General features: G+C 51.6%; 6 protein-coding genes across 6 annotated transcripts; 2 read left to right on the top strand and 4 right to left on the bottom strand.

The window, feature by feature from the left end:
- Window positions 1-808: 808 nt before the first annotated feature.
- On the top strand, window positions 809-2,297 carry M436DRAFT_44457 (cyclophilin-like protein; the record flags this gene model as incomplete). Its single annotated transcript, XM_013573144.1, has 3 exons — window positions 809-888; window positions 956-2,094; window positions 2,164-2,297. The coding sequence occupies 3 exons, from the start codon at window positions 809-811 to the stop codon at window positions 2,295-2,297; spliced, it is 1,353 nt and encodes a 450-aa protein (XP_013428598.1).
- Window positions 2,298-2,488: 191 nt separating this feature from the next.
- M436DRAFT_44502 (DUF1716-domain-containing protein) lies at window positions 2,489-4,144 on the bottom strand (the record flags this gene model as incomplete). The annotated part of the gene is made up of 1 exon (XM_013573154.1): window positions 2,489-4,144. One exon carries the CDS (start codon window positions 4,142-4,144, stop codon window positions 2,489-2,491), a length of 1,656 nt encoding a protein of 551 aa, XP_013428608.1.
- Window positions 4,145-5,160: 1,016 nt separating this feature from the next.
- Window positions 5,161-6,412, top strand: M436DRAFT_63007 (uncharacterized protein; the record flags this gene model as incomplete). Its single annotated transcript, XM_013573223.1, has 2 exons — window positions 5,161-5,614; window positions 5,661-6,412. 2 exons carry the CDS (start codon window positions 5,161-5,163, stop codon window positions 6,410-6,412), a joined length of 1,206 nt encoding a protein of 401 aa, XP_013428677.1.
- A 345-nt stretch (window positions 6,413-6,757) lies between these two features.
- On the bottom strand, window positions 6,758-7,720 carry M436DRAFT_81060 (glycerol uptake facilitator; the record flags this gene model as incomplete). Its single annotated transcript, XM_013573375.1, has 2 exons — window positions 6,758-6,991; window positions 7,103-7,720. 2 exons carry the CDS (start codon window positions 7,718-7,720, stop codon window positions 6,758-6,760), a joined length of 852 nt encoding a protein of 283 aa, XP_013428829.1.
- Window positions 7,721-8,412: 692 nt separating this feature from the next.
- M436DRAFT_43927 (GroES-like protein) lies at window positions 8,413-9,879 on the bottom strand (the record flags this gene model as incomplete). Its single annotated transcript, XM_013573033.1, has 3 exons — window positions 8,413-8,715; window positions 8,769-9,428; window positions 9,484-9,879. 3 exons carry the CDS (start codon window positions 9,877-9,879, stop codon window positions 8,413-8,415), a joined length of 1,359 nt encoding a protein of 452 aa, XP_013428487.1.
- A 764-nt stretch (window positions 9,880-10,643) lies between these two features.
- On the bottom strand, window positions 10,644-13,754 carry M436DRAFT_43562 (uncharacterized protein; the record flags this gene model as incomplete). Its single annotated transcript, XM_013572968.1, has 2 exons — window positions 10,644-11,099; window positions 11,178-13,754. 2 exons carry the CDS (start codon window positions 13,752-13,754, stop codon window positions 10,644-10,646), a joined length of 3,033 nt encoding a protein of 1,010 aa, XP_013428422.1.
- Between the last annotated feature and the right edge of the window lie 1,021 nt (window positions 13,755-14,775).

Here is a 14,775-nt window from a genome sequence, read left to right as displayed (position 1 = left end):
CTGTGTCGCATGGCCAAAAAAAACATACCAAGCTGAGTTACCAGGTTCGTCTCACACCCAGATACGCACAATATCGATTCGGAGATCTGATCGATTTAGTTTCTGTACAGGAGTGTAGATATGGCAACCATGGAGTCGGAAGCATGTTAGTGTGGTTGAAACAGGCGTCAAGCAGGTGATCGGAAGCGGCATATTGTTGAGCTCACGCAAGCGCTCGTACTGTCAAGTAATACCTTGCTACAAGGGCATGCACAGCGAGGCAGGTGATGTGAGTTTTGTAAGATCATTGGAGGCAGAGAGAATGTTTTGATGGCAGAAGGTTCTTAGCAGAGCTGCAGTGAGACAGGGTATTTGCAGGAAGCCTCCAGCCGTCTGTCAAAGGTCCGGGCTGAGGCGCTTGTGCAGGTCCAAACATGCAAAGTTGGGCATGAGATGCAGGTGTTACACTGATCACGGAGGTTTCCTTGTACGTCGGGAAGGGAGTGTATAGTGAACGTTCAGGGCTTACAGGCCATCATCCGATTAGCAGAGCTCGTAGACTCGAATGTGGATCGATGAATCGATGAACAGAGTCAGCTACTGTTAGAAGAAGAAGAAGCGTTACTGATTTGGCTCATAAAGAGATTGCGTCTACAAGGCGATGATTGTAAAGAAGTCTGCCTTGCTCCCAATGAGAGATGGCCTGTAAGAAGTTCGGAAAGTCGCGGCGGTTGCGGGCCGAGCAAGCCGATGGGCGCGGTTGACAAGTCAGAACGCGTCACTCGAGCTTCAACTTTTGGTGCTCTCTCGGCGACAACAACTGAAAAAAATGTCAGTTTTACTGGAAACGTCGGCTGGCGACATCACCATCGATCTCTACGTCGATGAAGCTCCTAGAGCCTGTGAAAAGTGAGTCTTCTCTCGATGCCTACAATGGTCACCAGACTGATGAATGATTGCTAAGACGTTGACGCAGCTTCTTGAAGCTATGCAAGATCAAGTACTACAATTATTCGCCCATCTACAACGTCCAACCGAACTTTTCCTTCCAATCTGGTGATCCAATTGGCCCTGATGCTGCTGAGAGCGATGGCGGCTCCTCTATCTGGGCTCTTCCTGATGGTGTCACAAAAAAGCCCGCGAAGCCCGAGTCCATGACCTTCAAGCCTGAGTTCAGTCGCAAGAGGAAGCACACTGAGAGAGGTACCGTCAGTATGGCTACGACTGCGTCAACCACCAACCCGGACGACCGCTTCGCTGCGAGTCAGTTCATTATCACACTCGGCGAGAATCTGGATCTGCTCGACGGCAAGGCTGCCATCTTTGGCGAAGTTGTAGAAGGTTTCGACGCTCTCGAGAAAATCAACACTGCCTTCGTCGATGACAAAGGCCGCCCGCTCAAAGACATACGCATCCTACACACTGCCGTCCTCGATGATCCCTACGACGACCTGGAAGGTCTGATCGAGCCACCGCAAAGCCCTGTGCCCACTGCAGGCCAACTCGCTACCGTACGCATCGCCCACGACGAGGAAATTGCCGAAAACACCGATCCAGAACAACTCGAAAAGCTGCGCCGCGAGCGTGAAGCACGCGCACAAGCCCTGACTCTCGAGCTCATAGGCGATTTGCCCTTCGCCGACGTCACGCCTCCCGAACAAGTTCTCTTTGTATGCAAGTTGAACCCCGTCACCCGCGACGAGGACCTCGAACTCATCTTCAGCCGCTTCGGCAAGATTCTGTCCTGTGAAGTCATCCGCGACAAGAAGACCGGTGATAGTCTGCAGTATGCTTTCATCGAGTTTGCCAGCAAAGAAGATTGCGAGCGTGCGTACTTCAAGATGCAGGGTGTGTTGATCGACGATCACCGCATTCATGTCGACTTCTCGCAGAGTGTCAGCAGACTCGCCGACGCATGGCGAGATACGACGAATTCAAAGACAGCTAGGAAAAAGGGTGGATTTGGTGGTATCGCTGGACTGGAGGCAAAGAGACACTATAGAGAAGGTGAAAGGTACGGTGGACGCAACAACCGTGGCGAACGCTACGACTATGTGTTCGACAAGGATGGCAAGCGCAGAGATGGCGGCAAGGATGATCGAGACAGAGAGAGAAGTCCAGCACGCAGTCTCAGGCGTGAAAGGGACAGAAGTCCACCAAGACGTGACATCAATCGTGGCGAAGGACACAGGGAAAGGGATCCCGGACGAGCTAGAGACAGGGATGATCGACGTGATGACCGTCGCGACCGTGATCGTGATGGTAGAAGACGAGGTGACCGGTATCACGATGACAGCTACAGGAGGTCAAGGCACTGATTGGAGTGTCTCATATACCATGATCAACGACGCTACTTCATTCCCAGATACGTAGCCTTCGGGGTCACACGACAGCTTCACTAATCCTTCAACACAATTCACATTGCGTAAACAGGAATTGTTGTCTTGACGATGAGCTCGAAGAACCACTTCTTCATGGAATTAAGGATTTCAATATGTATATGGTTCGTTCACAAGCACTCGATGAGCGCCGTCAGCATCTCGGCCACGTTGCCCTCTTCGCTTGTATCGACATCCTCCAACTGCGCCTGCAAACTCTTCTTCAGCGTGTCCAACCCTTCATCTCTGTCCCTCAATCCCTCCACGATTCTCTTTCTCGCACCGCCATCCTCGGCAGCCAACCAAGCCAACACAACGTCCAGAGTGTTGAGACAGTATATTGCGGCTCCAGCATCGATGTCGTCTTCAACAGAGGCTTTGCTTGCGTATTCATGTCGCAGTTTGACCAGTTTATCCAGTTTTTCGTATTCCTTTTCCACGAATTTTGCAAGCAGACGAATGCGGTGAGAGCTCTCGCCGGGCAGCAAACGCAGCAGTGCGGAAAAGATACCGATGATGTGTTCTGTATCCGCAGCTTCCAAATTCTTCTTCGCAAACGTCGAGAACAGAGGTTTTAAGCCTGCCGCATCGATCAACTTTTCTGCCACAGATTGACCTGAAGACCCAGAGAGCGCGTGGTCCAACACTTTGAGGGCGCGAGGTTTTGAGAATTTTGCTTCGCGGAGCATGAGGAGCATTAATTCTGTGCCTTCTGCGGCGAGGAAGGCTGTTTTGCCAGGGGGAGGGGAGCAGAGACAGGTCAATGTATCGAAGAGGTCTTCTGCGTATTCTTCTTCTGTGCTGTCGCGCTCGGGGTCGCGTTTACGGTATGCGGCTAGCAGTGTGAGGAGTTTGTCTATTGCATCTAGGGAGATTAGACGATCGCGGACGGATGGCGAGGCTTGAGATAAGACCTGCAAGACTTCGGCGGCGTATTGCTTGTTTTGCGATACGGACTTTTCGGGGCGTGAGATGCGGGTGAGGAGGTATGTGAGGATGGGGTTTTGGGCGATTGTGTCTGCGGTTGTAGGGTTGGAGGAGAGAGATTCGAGGACGGCGAGAGAGTGGTAGACGCCGCTGCGATCGGCTTCGAGGTTCTCATCTAGGCGGTCGAGGTTGGCGAGGAGGAGGTCGATGAGGTCGGCTTCGAGCATGGCTGCGACCAATGTATCCCATTGCTCCTGTTCTGCTTCTACGTCGTCGTCGAGCAGCTCCGAGACGATTTCAATGGCGTCGATGGCGATGTCTGTGTTTTCGTGTGACAGAAGCGAGACTAGACTCGCCGCGCAGCCAATTTTTGCAAAGTCCTTGTATAGCTCTGGGTGTTCGGACAGGATGCTCAAGCTCTTGATCTCGGCGTCCAGGTCGGCCTCGCTGGCTACAAAGCGAGACGGATCGCTCTCGTATTTGGCGCGCAATTCGCTGTTCTTGTTGATTTTCCTCTCGAAGCTCAAGCCTAGTCGGCGCACCCATGCCTGGTCTATCTTCTCAATCTTCATGTCTGTTGTGCCGTCGTCTGCTCGATCGACAAAATCCAGTGCGGCGTTGGTATGTTGATTCGTTCCACTTCCAAAGAAGCGGCCCTCTTCGTCTTCATCCTCGTCTGGCGGTAGGTCTGGTCCGGCCTCAATATCCTCGTCGTCGTCTTTCGGCGCATCCTCGACACTGGGGTCTAGTTTCGCTGATTTGTATGCTGCCTCTGCATCCTGGCCGTCGTATTTGCGCTTAGTACTGCCATTGGCTGAGGGAAGAAATGGCTTCTTAAAGAGGTCGTCGATGCTCGTCATGATTGTTGTGCTTGGTCCAAGTCACTCTGGTCAGGAAAGTTGGTCGCATTCATGGAACACACCATCTCGAAGCGCCATGTTTGAATTGTTTGCACCTGACTACCGAGCCCGCTCCTTCCTTCCCAATTGCAAAGACATATCACGCGCACAGCTATAGAGGTGCGAAATGCAAAAAGCTTGAAAAACATGGGAAACTTCCAAGAGCTGGAACATCAGAGGCTCTCTTTGGGCCTCGCTCCCATCTAGAACGAACTATGCACTTTGATAGCTTAGGCTCCGCCGGTTGTGTCGTGAGAGCGGGGTGGGAGTGACAGAACTTAGTACAGGGCGACGACCACCATCACAAATCGCTAATATTTGTCCACACTCCAACGGGTATATCAAACACGACACCAGCACTCTTCCTCTCGTGAAACCTGGAACAGAATCTTTCGACACGCTGGCAAACAATCTGATTATCCCTGACTGGACTCCAGCAGCCTCGCAATACAGCCACCCCGACCAGTCTTTATACTCGGTGTTTCTGTAATTCCCCTCTTGGCACTTGACTGGTCAACAACAGGAACGCATGTTCTGTGTATGCCTTGCCTAGTTTCTGCGTCGCCGAGAGATCGTGCTTGATTCGAGGGCGCCGACGCCGTGTCGAGATTATGATATCTCTATTAACTTTCCGAACTCAGATCGTCGCACCTTCTATAGAACCAGGGCTACGGTACAAGACACTTTTCTTTTGCCCCGTTTCGACTCACTCCGCTGAACCTCAATACATAATCCTGCCCCAGTTCGGAAGGCGCGAGTAAGTTCCCTTCCTGGCTGTCTTCCCTTGGTTCCATGAGATCGTCACTGCCACACAAGTTCTTTTCTGCCTTTGCATCACTTTCGTACTCGCAGTATCTCGAGTAAATCCTTCACATATCCATACTGTCACGTCAACTAACGTCAACTAACCACATTGTTCACAGACAATGGATGACCAACTCATGATAGGCGGCACACCTTGGTGGCGCAATGTAAACATGGCCAAACAGGAGGAAGCAAAAGCCTTTTTCCTGTCACAGAGGTCGCAGAAATCGCAAGAATCAACAACCAGACCTGCAACTCCCCCTCCAGCCACGGCAGGTGCTTCTCCGTCCATACCAGCAGCTGCGGCGCCTACACCTCAGACTATCACAACGGCTCGTGCTCCTGTCGCGCCATTCTCCTTTGTACCACAGAGAAGGACCGAATTACCGGCTGAAGACGCGATGGAAGGCGGCGAGCGCCTCCAGATCGACATGGCCAGGCCTGAGCCACCAGAGTGGTATAACAAAATCAAGCTTGACCAGGTCAGGAAGGCTCCAAGAGTCCCCATCGGCATTGAGCAGCACCTCAATAAGATCACGAACGGTATCGGAAAATGCAACGATGCAGTAGCCAAGAACCTGCATCCAGATCCTGCCGAGTTCACCAAGATCAACAATGGCATCCACCGTGCCTTTTTTTCTCGATCTCAGTGCCTTGACGATACGCGCCAAAGGGCTTTTGCACAACGTTAGAGGTCTGCCAGCAATCTTCGACTCCAGCACTGTCGATTACCCATGGTATATCAAGGAGGAGGCTGCCGAGCTATATCTCAAGTGGTGGCAGAAGGATACCAACCCAGACCTGTTCCGTGGCATCAAGCTGGGCCGCACCAAGAACGCAAAGCTTGGTCGAGATAGTGCAGTCGACAGCCTGGATCCCAAATTTAAGAGAAGAAAGGGCAACGTCTACGGCAACAACTATCTGCGCATCGGTCAATGGTGGCCTACACAACTCTGTGCAGTGAGAGATGGCGCACACAGTGCCACCATTGCCGGTATCTGTGGCAAGACTGGAGAAGGCGCATTCTCTTGTGTCTTGTCAGGCGGTAGCTACCCTAACATTGACAGCGGAGATGAGATTTGGTACTACGGCACTGAATCCGACGATCCATCCCGTCCCACAGATGCAACTCAGCACATGATCGAAAGCTCTCGCACTCAGATACCTGTACGTGTCCTTCGTACTTCGAAGATGACGACCAAGGGTCCCAACGAGTACCGCCCTGAAGCTGGAATGAGATATGATGGCTTGTACAAGGTCATCGATTACGAAGTGGAGAGAGAGGAGAAGCAAGTTCATCTGTTTCATCTCGTCCGCGAACCTGGTCAAGGTCCTATTCGTTACAAGGGTCCTGAGGTCCGTCCTACCCCTGAGGAGTTGGAGGCTTTGGGCAAGAGCAAGTTTGAGAGGCAATATCTTGCTTGAGGAAGGTGTGTGGAAGCTGCAAAGACATTAATTGGAGGATGACTGTCAAGACTATTGTTTATGCACGGAGGAGGAAGAGATTGGAGGGCTACCTGTATAGTAGTCTTTGTTTCCACGATCTGGGGATGAAGGGCACTGGAATGTTTCCAGTGAGTCAGAAAGGACAGAACATTCTTTGTCAGTGCAGCATGGAATTCGAAGAGGGTACTTGACCACATTCATAGTCCACAAAAACCCATGACTAAAACACCCAAACATTTCCCACGCTTACAAATGCTCCATGCAACCGCTGCTCCATCTCACTTTCCCACAGACACCACATGCCATCATCACGACATCTGCCACCTACTCGATAGCAATCCTGCCATCATGACCCTCAGCAGCATCCAGCGCATCCGTGACAGCTGATCCCTCGCCCTCGAACAAAAAAGCATCATACACCGCCGCACCAGCGATACAACCAAACATTGGCACAAACAGAGGCACTACAAAGTAAAAGCCCTTTGCAGTGAAAACTTCGCGACCGTAGATGAATGCCGAGAACACTCTGGGCGCGAAGTCACGGGCTGGGTTGACGGCCTGGAAAGAACGTTAGTAGGGCATTCTTTCGAGAAAATAGAGATGGAGAAGGCATGGAAAAGACGAGAGATGAGAGACAAAAGGTAAGAGACAAGGATCAGCAAAACTCACATAACCAGTCTGCCACCCCATACCAGCCCCAATCGCAACCATCAACGCAAAAACACCAAACTGCGGTGTTTTCAACCCTTCATTCTTCACATCCGCAACAGCAAAAACACCAAATGCCAATACCGCCGACCCCAAGAATTCAGACACTGCAGCTTCCCAATTGCTTCTGAAATGAGAAGCTGGATAAGTAGCAAAGATACCAGCTGAATGATGACCTTGAGGAGAGAGGATGGAACCGCCAGGAATAGTGTACTCGGGATCCCACTCTGCGATCGCAGACACGTACTGCAAGTAAACCAACGCAGCACCCAAAAATGCACCTGCAAACTGCGCGATGACTTTTCCGGGTAATTCTCTCCATTGCGCCTTTGACGGTCTGACGATTGCAGAAGCGAGGGTGATGGCAGGGTTTACAGAGGCACCAATGTAGCAGGAAAGGGCTACTGCTGATGCCCAGGCGAGATTTACAGACAAGAAATTCGCGTAGAGGAAATCGGTGAGTAGGGCTTGAGCGACTACGCCTTCGCCGATGAGGATGAGGAGTAGAGTGCCGGTGAATTCGGCGAGGTAAGGGCGGAGGTTGGCGCGGTGGAGGGTGGGTGGTATGCGGACGGCCATGGCTGTGTGCTGAGGTAGTGATGTTCGTTCCGATTCTTCAGCAAGCAACGAGGTCCAAAGATTCCTTATATGTCCGGCAGCACTCCGACGTCAAAAGACTCAAAAGCAGGTTCTCTCGAGCTTGGTCCAAGCCAATGTTTTCTTTGTTTTGCGCCATCGCGACTCGGCGTTTGCTGGGCGTGAAGTCGTGAATTATGATCGTCGTCTTTTCACCGTTCGTTTCACTATCTCTCGACCCGTATTCGGATGTGGCCAACTAGAAGCTCTAAATATTTCGAGAAATGCGGTGAAAGTCGGTCCTTTTGGGGAGAAACAGAGTTCCGTGGAGTGTCGTTTGACTCTCGTTGAGCCTCAAGTTGGTGTCAACTCAAAAAGATGCGGCGAACTGCGTCAAAGTCAATGTCAAACCATCAACATCATTGAAGCACACAAGAAACGTGTGGAGAGTAAAGATATGGAATCGGAAGTTGTTCTTTATTTTACTGATTACTATGCTGTCGTGGCTCAAGAAGCTGAAACAAAAGGCCTCAGGCATTGTGCACTGAGCTCCAGCTCGGCGTGCGAAACCCTATCAGGCAGCCACACTTCTCCGAGCCCAATCCAATTGTCATTCCAAAAAAGGTGCCAACAAAAATGGTATAATCCGTGGTCGTCATCAAACATCATCAAGGTGCGGTGAAAGAGTCAGGTCTTTACACCGTCTCCAAAGGGCTGGAGCCGAATCTCTTGAGGGCAGGGCTGCCAGCACATGCGGGTTGCGAGAACTTGGTCGCGCAGTAGACCTTTTGCATGCCATCCTCCTTCTTGTCAAAGGCGTAATAAACCTCGGCCATGTCTTCAATGCGGACACGGTGGGTGACCATCTTCAAGGGGTCGATCTTGCCTTCTTGGATCATCTTGAGAAGTTTCTCCCAGTAGAGGTGGACGGGTGCTTGGCCATTGCCGATAAGGCGGATACCACGCTCCATCAATGAGCCGATGTTGAAGTGGTTGGTCTGTGATGATGGTCAGTGGACTGCCATAGTTTTGAAGAAACGAAGGTACTTACGAAACCGACGTAGACACCGGTGATACCGCAACGGCCGTAGTTCTTGACACTCTCAATCATCTCGTTGATGATCTCGGGAGTATCGGTCTCCAGACCAGCGGCCATCTCGAGGGTGTGGGCCCAGCTCTTAGGGTATTCTCCAGCAACACACTCGAGAGCGACATCAGGACCGCCGTGCTCCATCTTCTTCAAGGTGCTGACAACGGTCTCACCCTTGGGCAGATTGGAGAAGTCGATGGTCTCAATGTTGGGGTACTTGGACTTGCAGTAGTCGAGACGCCAGTTCTGGTCGATGACAATGACACGCTTGGCGCCGTTCATGTAGGAGAAGTCAATGCACATCTGACCGATGGGACCGGCACCCCAGATGGCGACGACATCTCCCTCCTTGACTCCAGTGTCGACAACACAGTTCCAGCTGGTGCTGACAACATCGGACAAGTAAAGACCCTTCTCATCAGGGACATCGTCGGGGAGGTGAAGAAGGTTGACATCACCACAGGGCACACGGGTGTACTCGGCCTGGCCACCAGCGAAACCGCCAGTGAAGTGAGAGTATCCGAACATGCCGGCGGTGCGGCCACCGTACATGGCGTTCTCGATGGTGTTGGAGTTGGTCTTTTCGCACTGCGATGACAGCTTCTTTGCGCAGTACATGCACTGTGAGGCTACATCAGTATGGACTCGGGCAAGTAACAGCAAAGGAAATACGCACGTCTCCGCAAGCAATCTGGAACGAGGCAACAACACGGTCGCCAACCTTGTGGTTTGTAACAGCAGAGCCGACCTGGTCAATGACACCACAGAACTCATGGCCAAGGATATCACCCTTCTCCATCTCGACGACCGAGCCGTGGAGCAAGTGGAGATCCGAACCGCAGACAGTGCTGCCAGTGATCTTGAGAATGACATCGCGGGGCTCGACGATCTTGGGCTTGGGGCAGGTGATGACCTCGACCTTGTTCTTGCCCTGCCAAACCAGAGCCTTCATGGTCTCGTTCGGGTCACCGTACTTTTCTCTGTTTCTGGCGGGGTTGGTAACGTCCTGCTCGGTGATGGCGTTGTCGCCGTGGCCAATGGCTCTCTCGGCCGCGGCCGCTGCTTGTGTCATTGTTGCCATTGTGAATGTGCTGTGTGTTTTGAGGTTTGCAGATAGAAGAAGCAAAAGCGAGATGAGACCGGACTCGAGCTGCGGTCTCGATGGGTATTTGTGCTTCAGAGGTCGCTCGCTCGTTTACTTACGATGCAGCTACGTCAGGTAGGTTGCATCGCCTCGACGTCACCATATATTTGAGGATCGCAGTTGCGGCTGGAATCCATGTTACACATCTCGTGTTGACTGTTCGCTACATCCAATAGCACAGCTCCGAGAACCTCGTTTAATCTATGTACATAACTGCCGAACTTCTCCTTCCTCAAAGCTCGATGGTCAGCTAACTTCTCAATATGAACGAGTACGAAAAACCTTGGATGACAGCTCCAGCCTCAAACTTTCTGACATCATACATTTCTCTATCTCCGATCTATCCCCGCTGCGGGGCTTACCGCGTGGGAAAGCTCAAAGTGGGGCTTGAACAGCTGTCAGGCATGTGGACACAACTCCGGCCGAAAAGTCCAAAGAATTTGCTGGCTCATTGATTCATGTCTTTCGCAATATTGCGCTGTTCTACTTCTACCTCAGAAATGCACGCCGTACACGAGAATAACAAAACAGACTGGTATATCTACAAAGTTCGCTGAGCTTCTTTGACAGTACGTCTAGCAATCATACCAGAGAACCAATGTAAACTTCAAAATACGGCACCACGATCGATATGATGAGGATGAGACCGGCGGAAAGTATTTGTCCGGTGCTGGCGTGCAGCCACAAGCTGGCTAAACATCGCCGTTCGATTGCTTCTTTTTCTTAAACAGAGGTAGTCGCCGGGATGTCGAGACCAGTTTGTTCATCTCCTGAACACTTTGCTGGGTCATCATGTACGACATTTTTGCTTGTTCCGCTGCTTGCATTGCAGTATACATGTTGCGCTCAGCTTCCACGGCGTTGGTAACCGTGTCAAGCATGACTTGCGCAAACGATGCCATACGCTCCTTGCGAACAAGATCGTCTTCCTTAGAGGCTTCTTGGCGAAGAGTCAGTCCCATTTCCATCAGCGCAACTGTATCGCGTGTCTCCTTCCCCGAGTCAGGCTCTTGAGTCGTCTCAGTAGCAACGACCTTGTGCTTCGAAGCTTTGCGACGAAGTGAAGGTTTCTCCTCTTCAGTCGCGTCCTTCTTTGCTGGGTTGTCCTTGACTGTCGATTTCCTTCTAGGTCTCGGTAAGATGCCAGACTCCTTTGATTGGAGCTGAGATTGGGCGGGTCGGATCTCTCCTGAAGCATCCTTCTTGACCAGGATGCTCTTGGCCACGGATTTCCTCCGGGATCCAGGCATATCAGACACTGTAGGTAGAGTAGGCAAGGCGGGCGTAGCAGGTAGTGCAGGCATAGCAGGCATAGCAGGAAGTGTTGGCATATCGGGAACAGTGGGCACATCAGGAACATCAGCCTCGACCGATACTGACTTGCGGCTTCCGATGGAGAATCTCCTACCACTTGAACTAGGCGTTGTCGTAGCATCTCGCTTACCAGAGAACAGCCCCTTGAGGTTGTTCAAGACTGATTTTCCCTTCGATTCGCTTCTAGGTCGAGTTGGTGGAAAAGTACCATCACGAGATGTCTCGATGGGCTGCGGCGTCTGACGAACAATCTTGATATGTCCTATGGAAGCGCGGCAACCAGCTTCGGTCTTGGACGTAGACTTTGGAGTAGAAATGGTCTGTTGACTACCCGTGCTGGGACGAGCTATAGGTGTTGTGCTACGAGGAATGGCAGAAGTAGGCGTTGAGCGACCACTTCGAATCGTACCACACAGCTCTGACGCTGGAGTTCGCCTGCCAGATGGTGGAAGACGGCTCTTGTCGAGACTGGGTGTGTTTGGAATTTTCGTGGTCTGAGATTCGCGACGAGCATTCAAGTTCGGTGTGCTTGCGTTACTGCGTCGAATTTCTGGAGGAGCTAGTGTGGAGGTCTTACGAGCCTCTGAAGCTGGTGTGGGCAGCATGTATGACGGAAGACGATCGTTACGGTTGTATACAGTATCCCGAGCGCCATCCTTGGGAGTGGTCCTGGGCAGTTTCGCCACACTAGAGCGTCGCTGGACAGATTTTGAAACGGTAGTCGACGGAGCATCTGCTTTGTCGGGAGTGCCCTCAAGAATCGATAGGGTTGTTTTGATGTCTCCTCCTCGACTCTCTTTGGTCACGCCTGTTTCACCGTGGTCAGACATCGGCTCGGATTGCACGTAGTAGTATCCCTGTTCGGCAACCGATCTTTCACTCTCCTCCGAGACCCCTGAGAATGCTTTGGGTCGGACAGAAGGTGAACTCTGCACGGTCGGCGAGTCTGGACCATCGGTCGAGTTAAAACCAAAGTCTGCAGGCCAAGAAACATGGAAACCGTTCTCACTGGGAGAAGGCAGATCGAACTCCGCATCTGCGGGGACTGCCAGACTTGTTTGAGAGATAGATGAAGGCATACGAGCGGGTTTGTCTCCGAGGAGGAGGTGATCAGCTTCGTCGGAGATGCTCAACGTCGATCCGACGAAGGAGCTGGACAGTAAACTTCCCGAGAGTTGCTTCACTCTCGTATACTCGAAGACATCATCAGAGGCGGATCCTTTATCACCGAACAGAAGCCTGATAGGACTCAGCTTGTTCTGCTCTGAAGGTGATGGAACTCTTGGAGGTAGGTCTTGCAGGGCTGAGTTGACACCTGTCAGTGGTGAGGGCTTATTGAAACAATCTTTGCGTTTCGATGATCGAGCACTGCCGTCTAGAGCAGCGAGATCTGTAGGATTACCCAAGCTTCGACCGGCGAACGTCAGGATTTTCTCCTCCACTGCGGGCTTCGAACTCAAGCTTGGTGATCTGCACACAATCTTGGGTGTCGTTGAAGCGACAAGATTCTCGTGTTCCGAACCGATAGGATGCTCTGGAATAGCTAGAGACATGACACTGACTTGTGATCTGTCCATCTGTTGGGCTCGCGGTCGAGAAAAACTGTGTACAGCAGGCAGGTATTTGCGTTCTTGGTTCTCGGCCAACGAACTTCCTGGCGAGGACACACCTATGCCCAAACCCACATCTTCATTCCATAGCTCGGGCGTTTTTAGCGATGAAGTTCTTGGTGGACGATATTCATTCAAATCGTTGGAGAGGGTCAAGCTGGCTGTTTCGCTGAAAGTTTCGAGCGACGGGATTGGTGAGACGAAATGTGGGGAATTGAAGCTGGTAGAAACCGAATCGAGTACTGGAGACACAATAGCAGGACTGTTATGGACGGACGAGAGCGGTAGCTTGCTGAAAGATTTGCCTCTCGTGAGCGGAGTTCTGTTTGGAGTAGCGCTTCCACGCCGTGTGACTGGGCGCCTTGGAGAGAGATCTGTTCTTTCTTCTCTCTGTAAGATGCTAAGAGTCTTGAGGGAAGATTTGTTTGCCGGTCCAGTGCCAGCTCCAGCAGATTGGTCTTGTGTGTCTTCGGTATTGGTGACCGGAGTGCTCGGTCTGCTTGGACGATCTGATCTGCCAGTTGACTTTGATGGCGGTCTAGGGACACCAGACTTTCTGTCATCCAATAGAGAAGTTGTTGAGGGACGATGTAGAGATTGGCGTCGCGCAAAGGATGCGTTCAAGCTGTCATGCGATGTGACTGCACTAAGGCGACCACGACCTGGAGTTGTTGAGGTTGGTCTTGGAAGAACAGGAAGTGGAATTGGTGATGGAGAGGGTGATCTTGAACGTGCCGCTGATGACTTGGTCGGGGCCAGAAGGCGTGAAGTGTTGGAAGATGGTGGTATGTTTTCATTATTGAGGTGAATCTTGGGCTCGAGTCCAACGACAGGTATGCGACTTTGTCTGTTGGCGCTTCGGTTGCCGAGTGGTGTCATCGTGAAGATGGATCTGGTGCGGCCTGTTTGGTAGAGAGAGTCCTGTCAATTCGTGACCTTGTTTTGTTGATTCATCCAGCAAATTAGTGTATTATGATTAAGCGTCGTTATCGTATCAGCATAAAGGAGAGTCGCGGTGTTAAAAGAGTGACATTGAGCTTGCGGCTGCAGTGGTGAAAGAGCGTAAGAGGATCGGTTTTGAGGGACCCGCAGAAGGTAAGTCGTACTTTCTATCCTAGGATCATCATGCTACCGGGAAAATGGCAGCCAAAAGTGGTCAGGTCAACGTCGAACGCCCTCGTACTTTCCGCATCTCGAGTGTTTATATGTCAAAACAGGAAGTCTGGAGATTGGAAAGATAAACCGTTGGTGAGCCTCCAACGTCCGCTTACTCTCATGCCCAAGATACCAAATTTGCAACGGTCATTGTGCGTATACATGAACAGCGACACTGGAACTCGTATGACCTGGATTGGTTCTTGTAGCCGTGAGCGAGTGCTCTGCAAATGGGCCAGAGTCCATTGCTTCAATGGTGAATGGTATCTACCTGCCACCATTGCCTAGAGCTGAGTACATGATCACTGCAGGGCGAGAGACATACTGCACCTCTTTCCTAATGCATGTCGTGCTTCTGGAAATATGGTCATGCTGCAGGAGACGCGCACACAAAGAGACGCTCAGGTGGATCTGGCTGTCCAGGGAACAACTCTCCCTACCGTGGATCTGCTCTAGGCGCGTAGAACCGAGAGCTACCTCATAAAACCGATGTCTTGAACGATATACTAGACAAACGAGCCTTCTATAACGCACAAAGACAGGCAGGTCTTGAGTCGGGGGAAGCGCTTTCTGAAGAAGAGCGAACGAAAGGAAATGAGGGTCGAAGGTCTGTGACTGGCGCTCTGTCAGGAGAAGGAACGGCGTTCGGCAAAGAGACGCACCGATTCGGAAGACGGGAGTGATAGGGAAACCCACGGTATGTCATGTGCCCAGCTCGCCCTATCTCGAATCTCGTGCTGAGCGA

The sequence above is a fragment of the Aureobasidium namibiae genome (assembly GCF_000721765.1).
Source record: "Aureobasidium namibiae CBS 147.97 unplaced genomic scaffold scaffold_6, whole genome shotgun sequence".
NCBI lineage: Eukaryota > Fungi > Ascomycota > Dothideomycetes > Dothideales > Saccotheciaceae > Aureobasidium > Aureobasidium namibiae.
The sequence above is the reverse complement of the archived record's forward strand: the minus strand, read 5'-3'. Positions and strand labels throughout refer to the sequence as shown.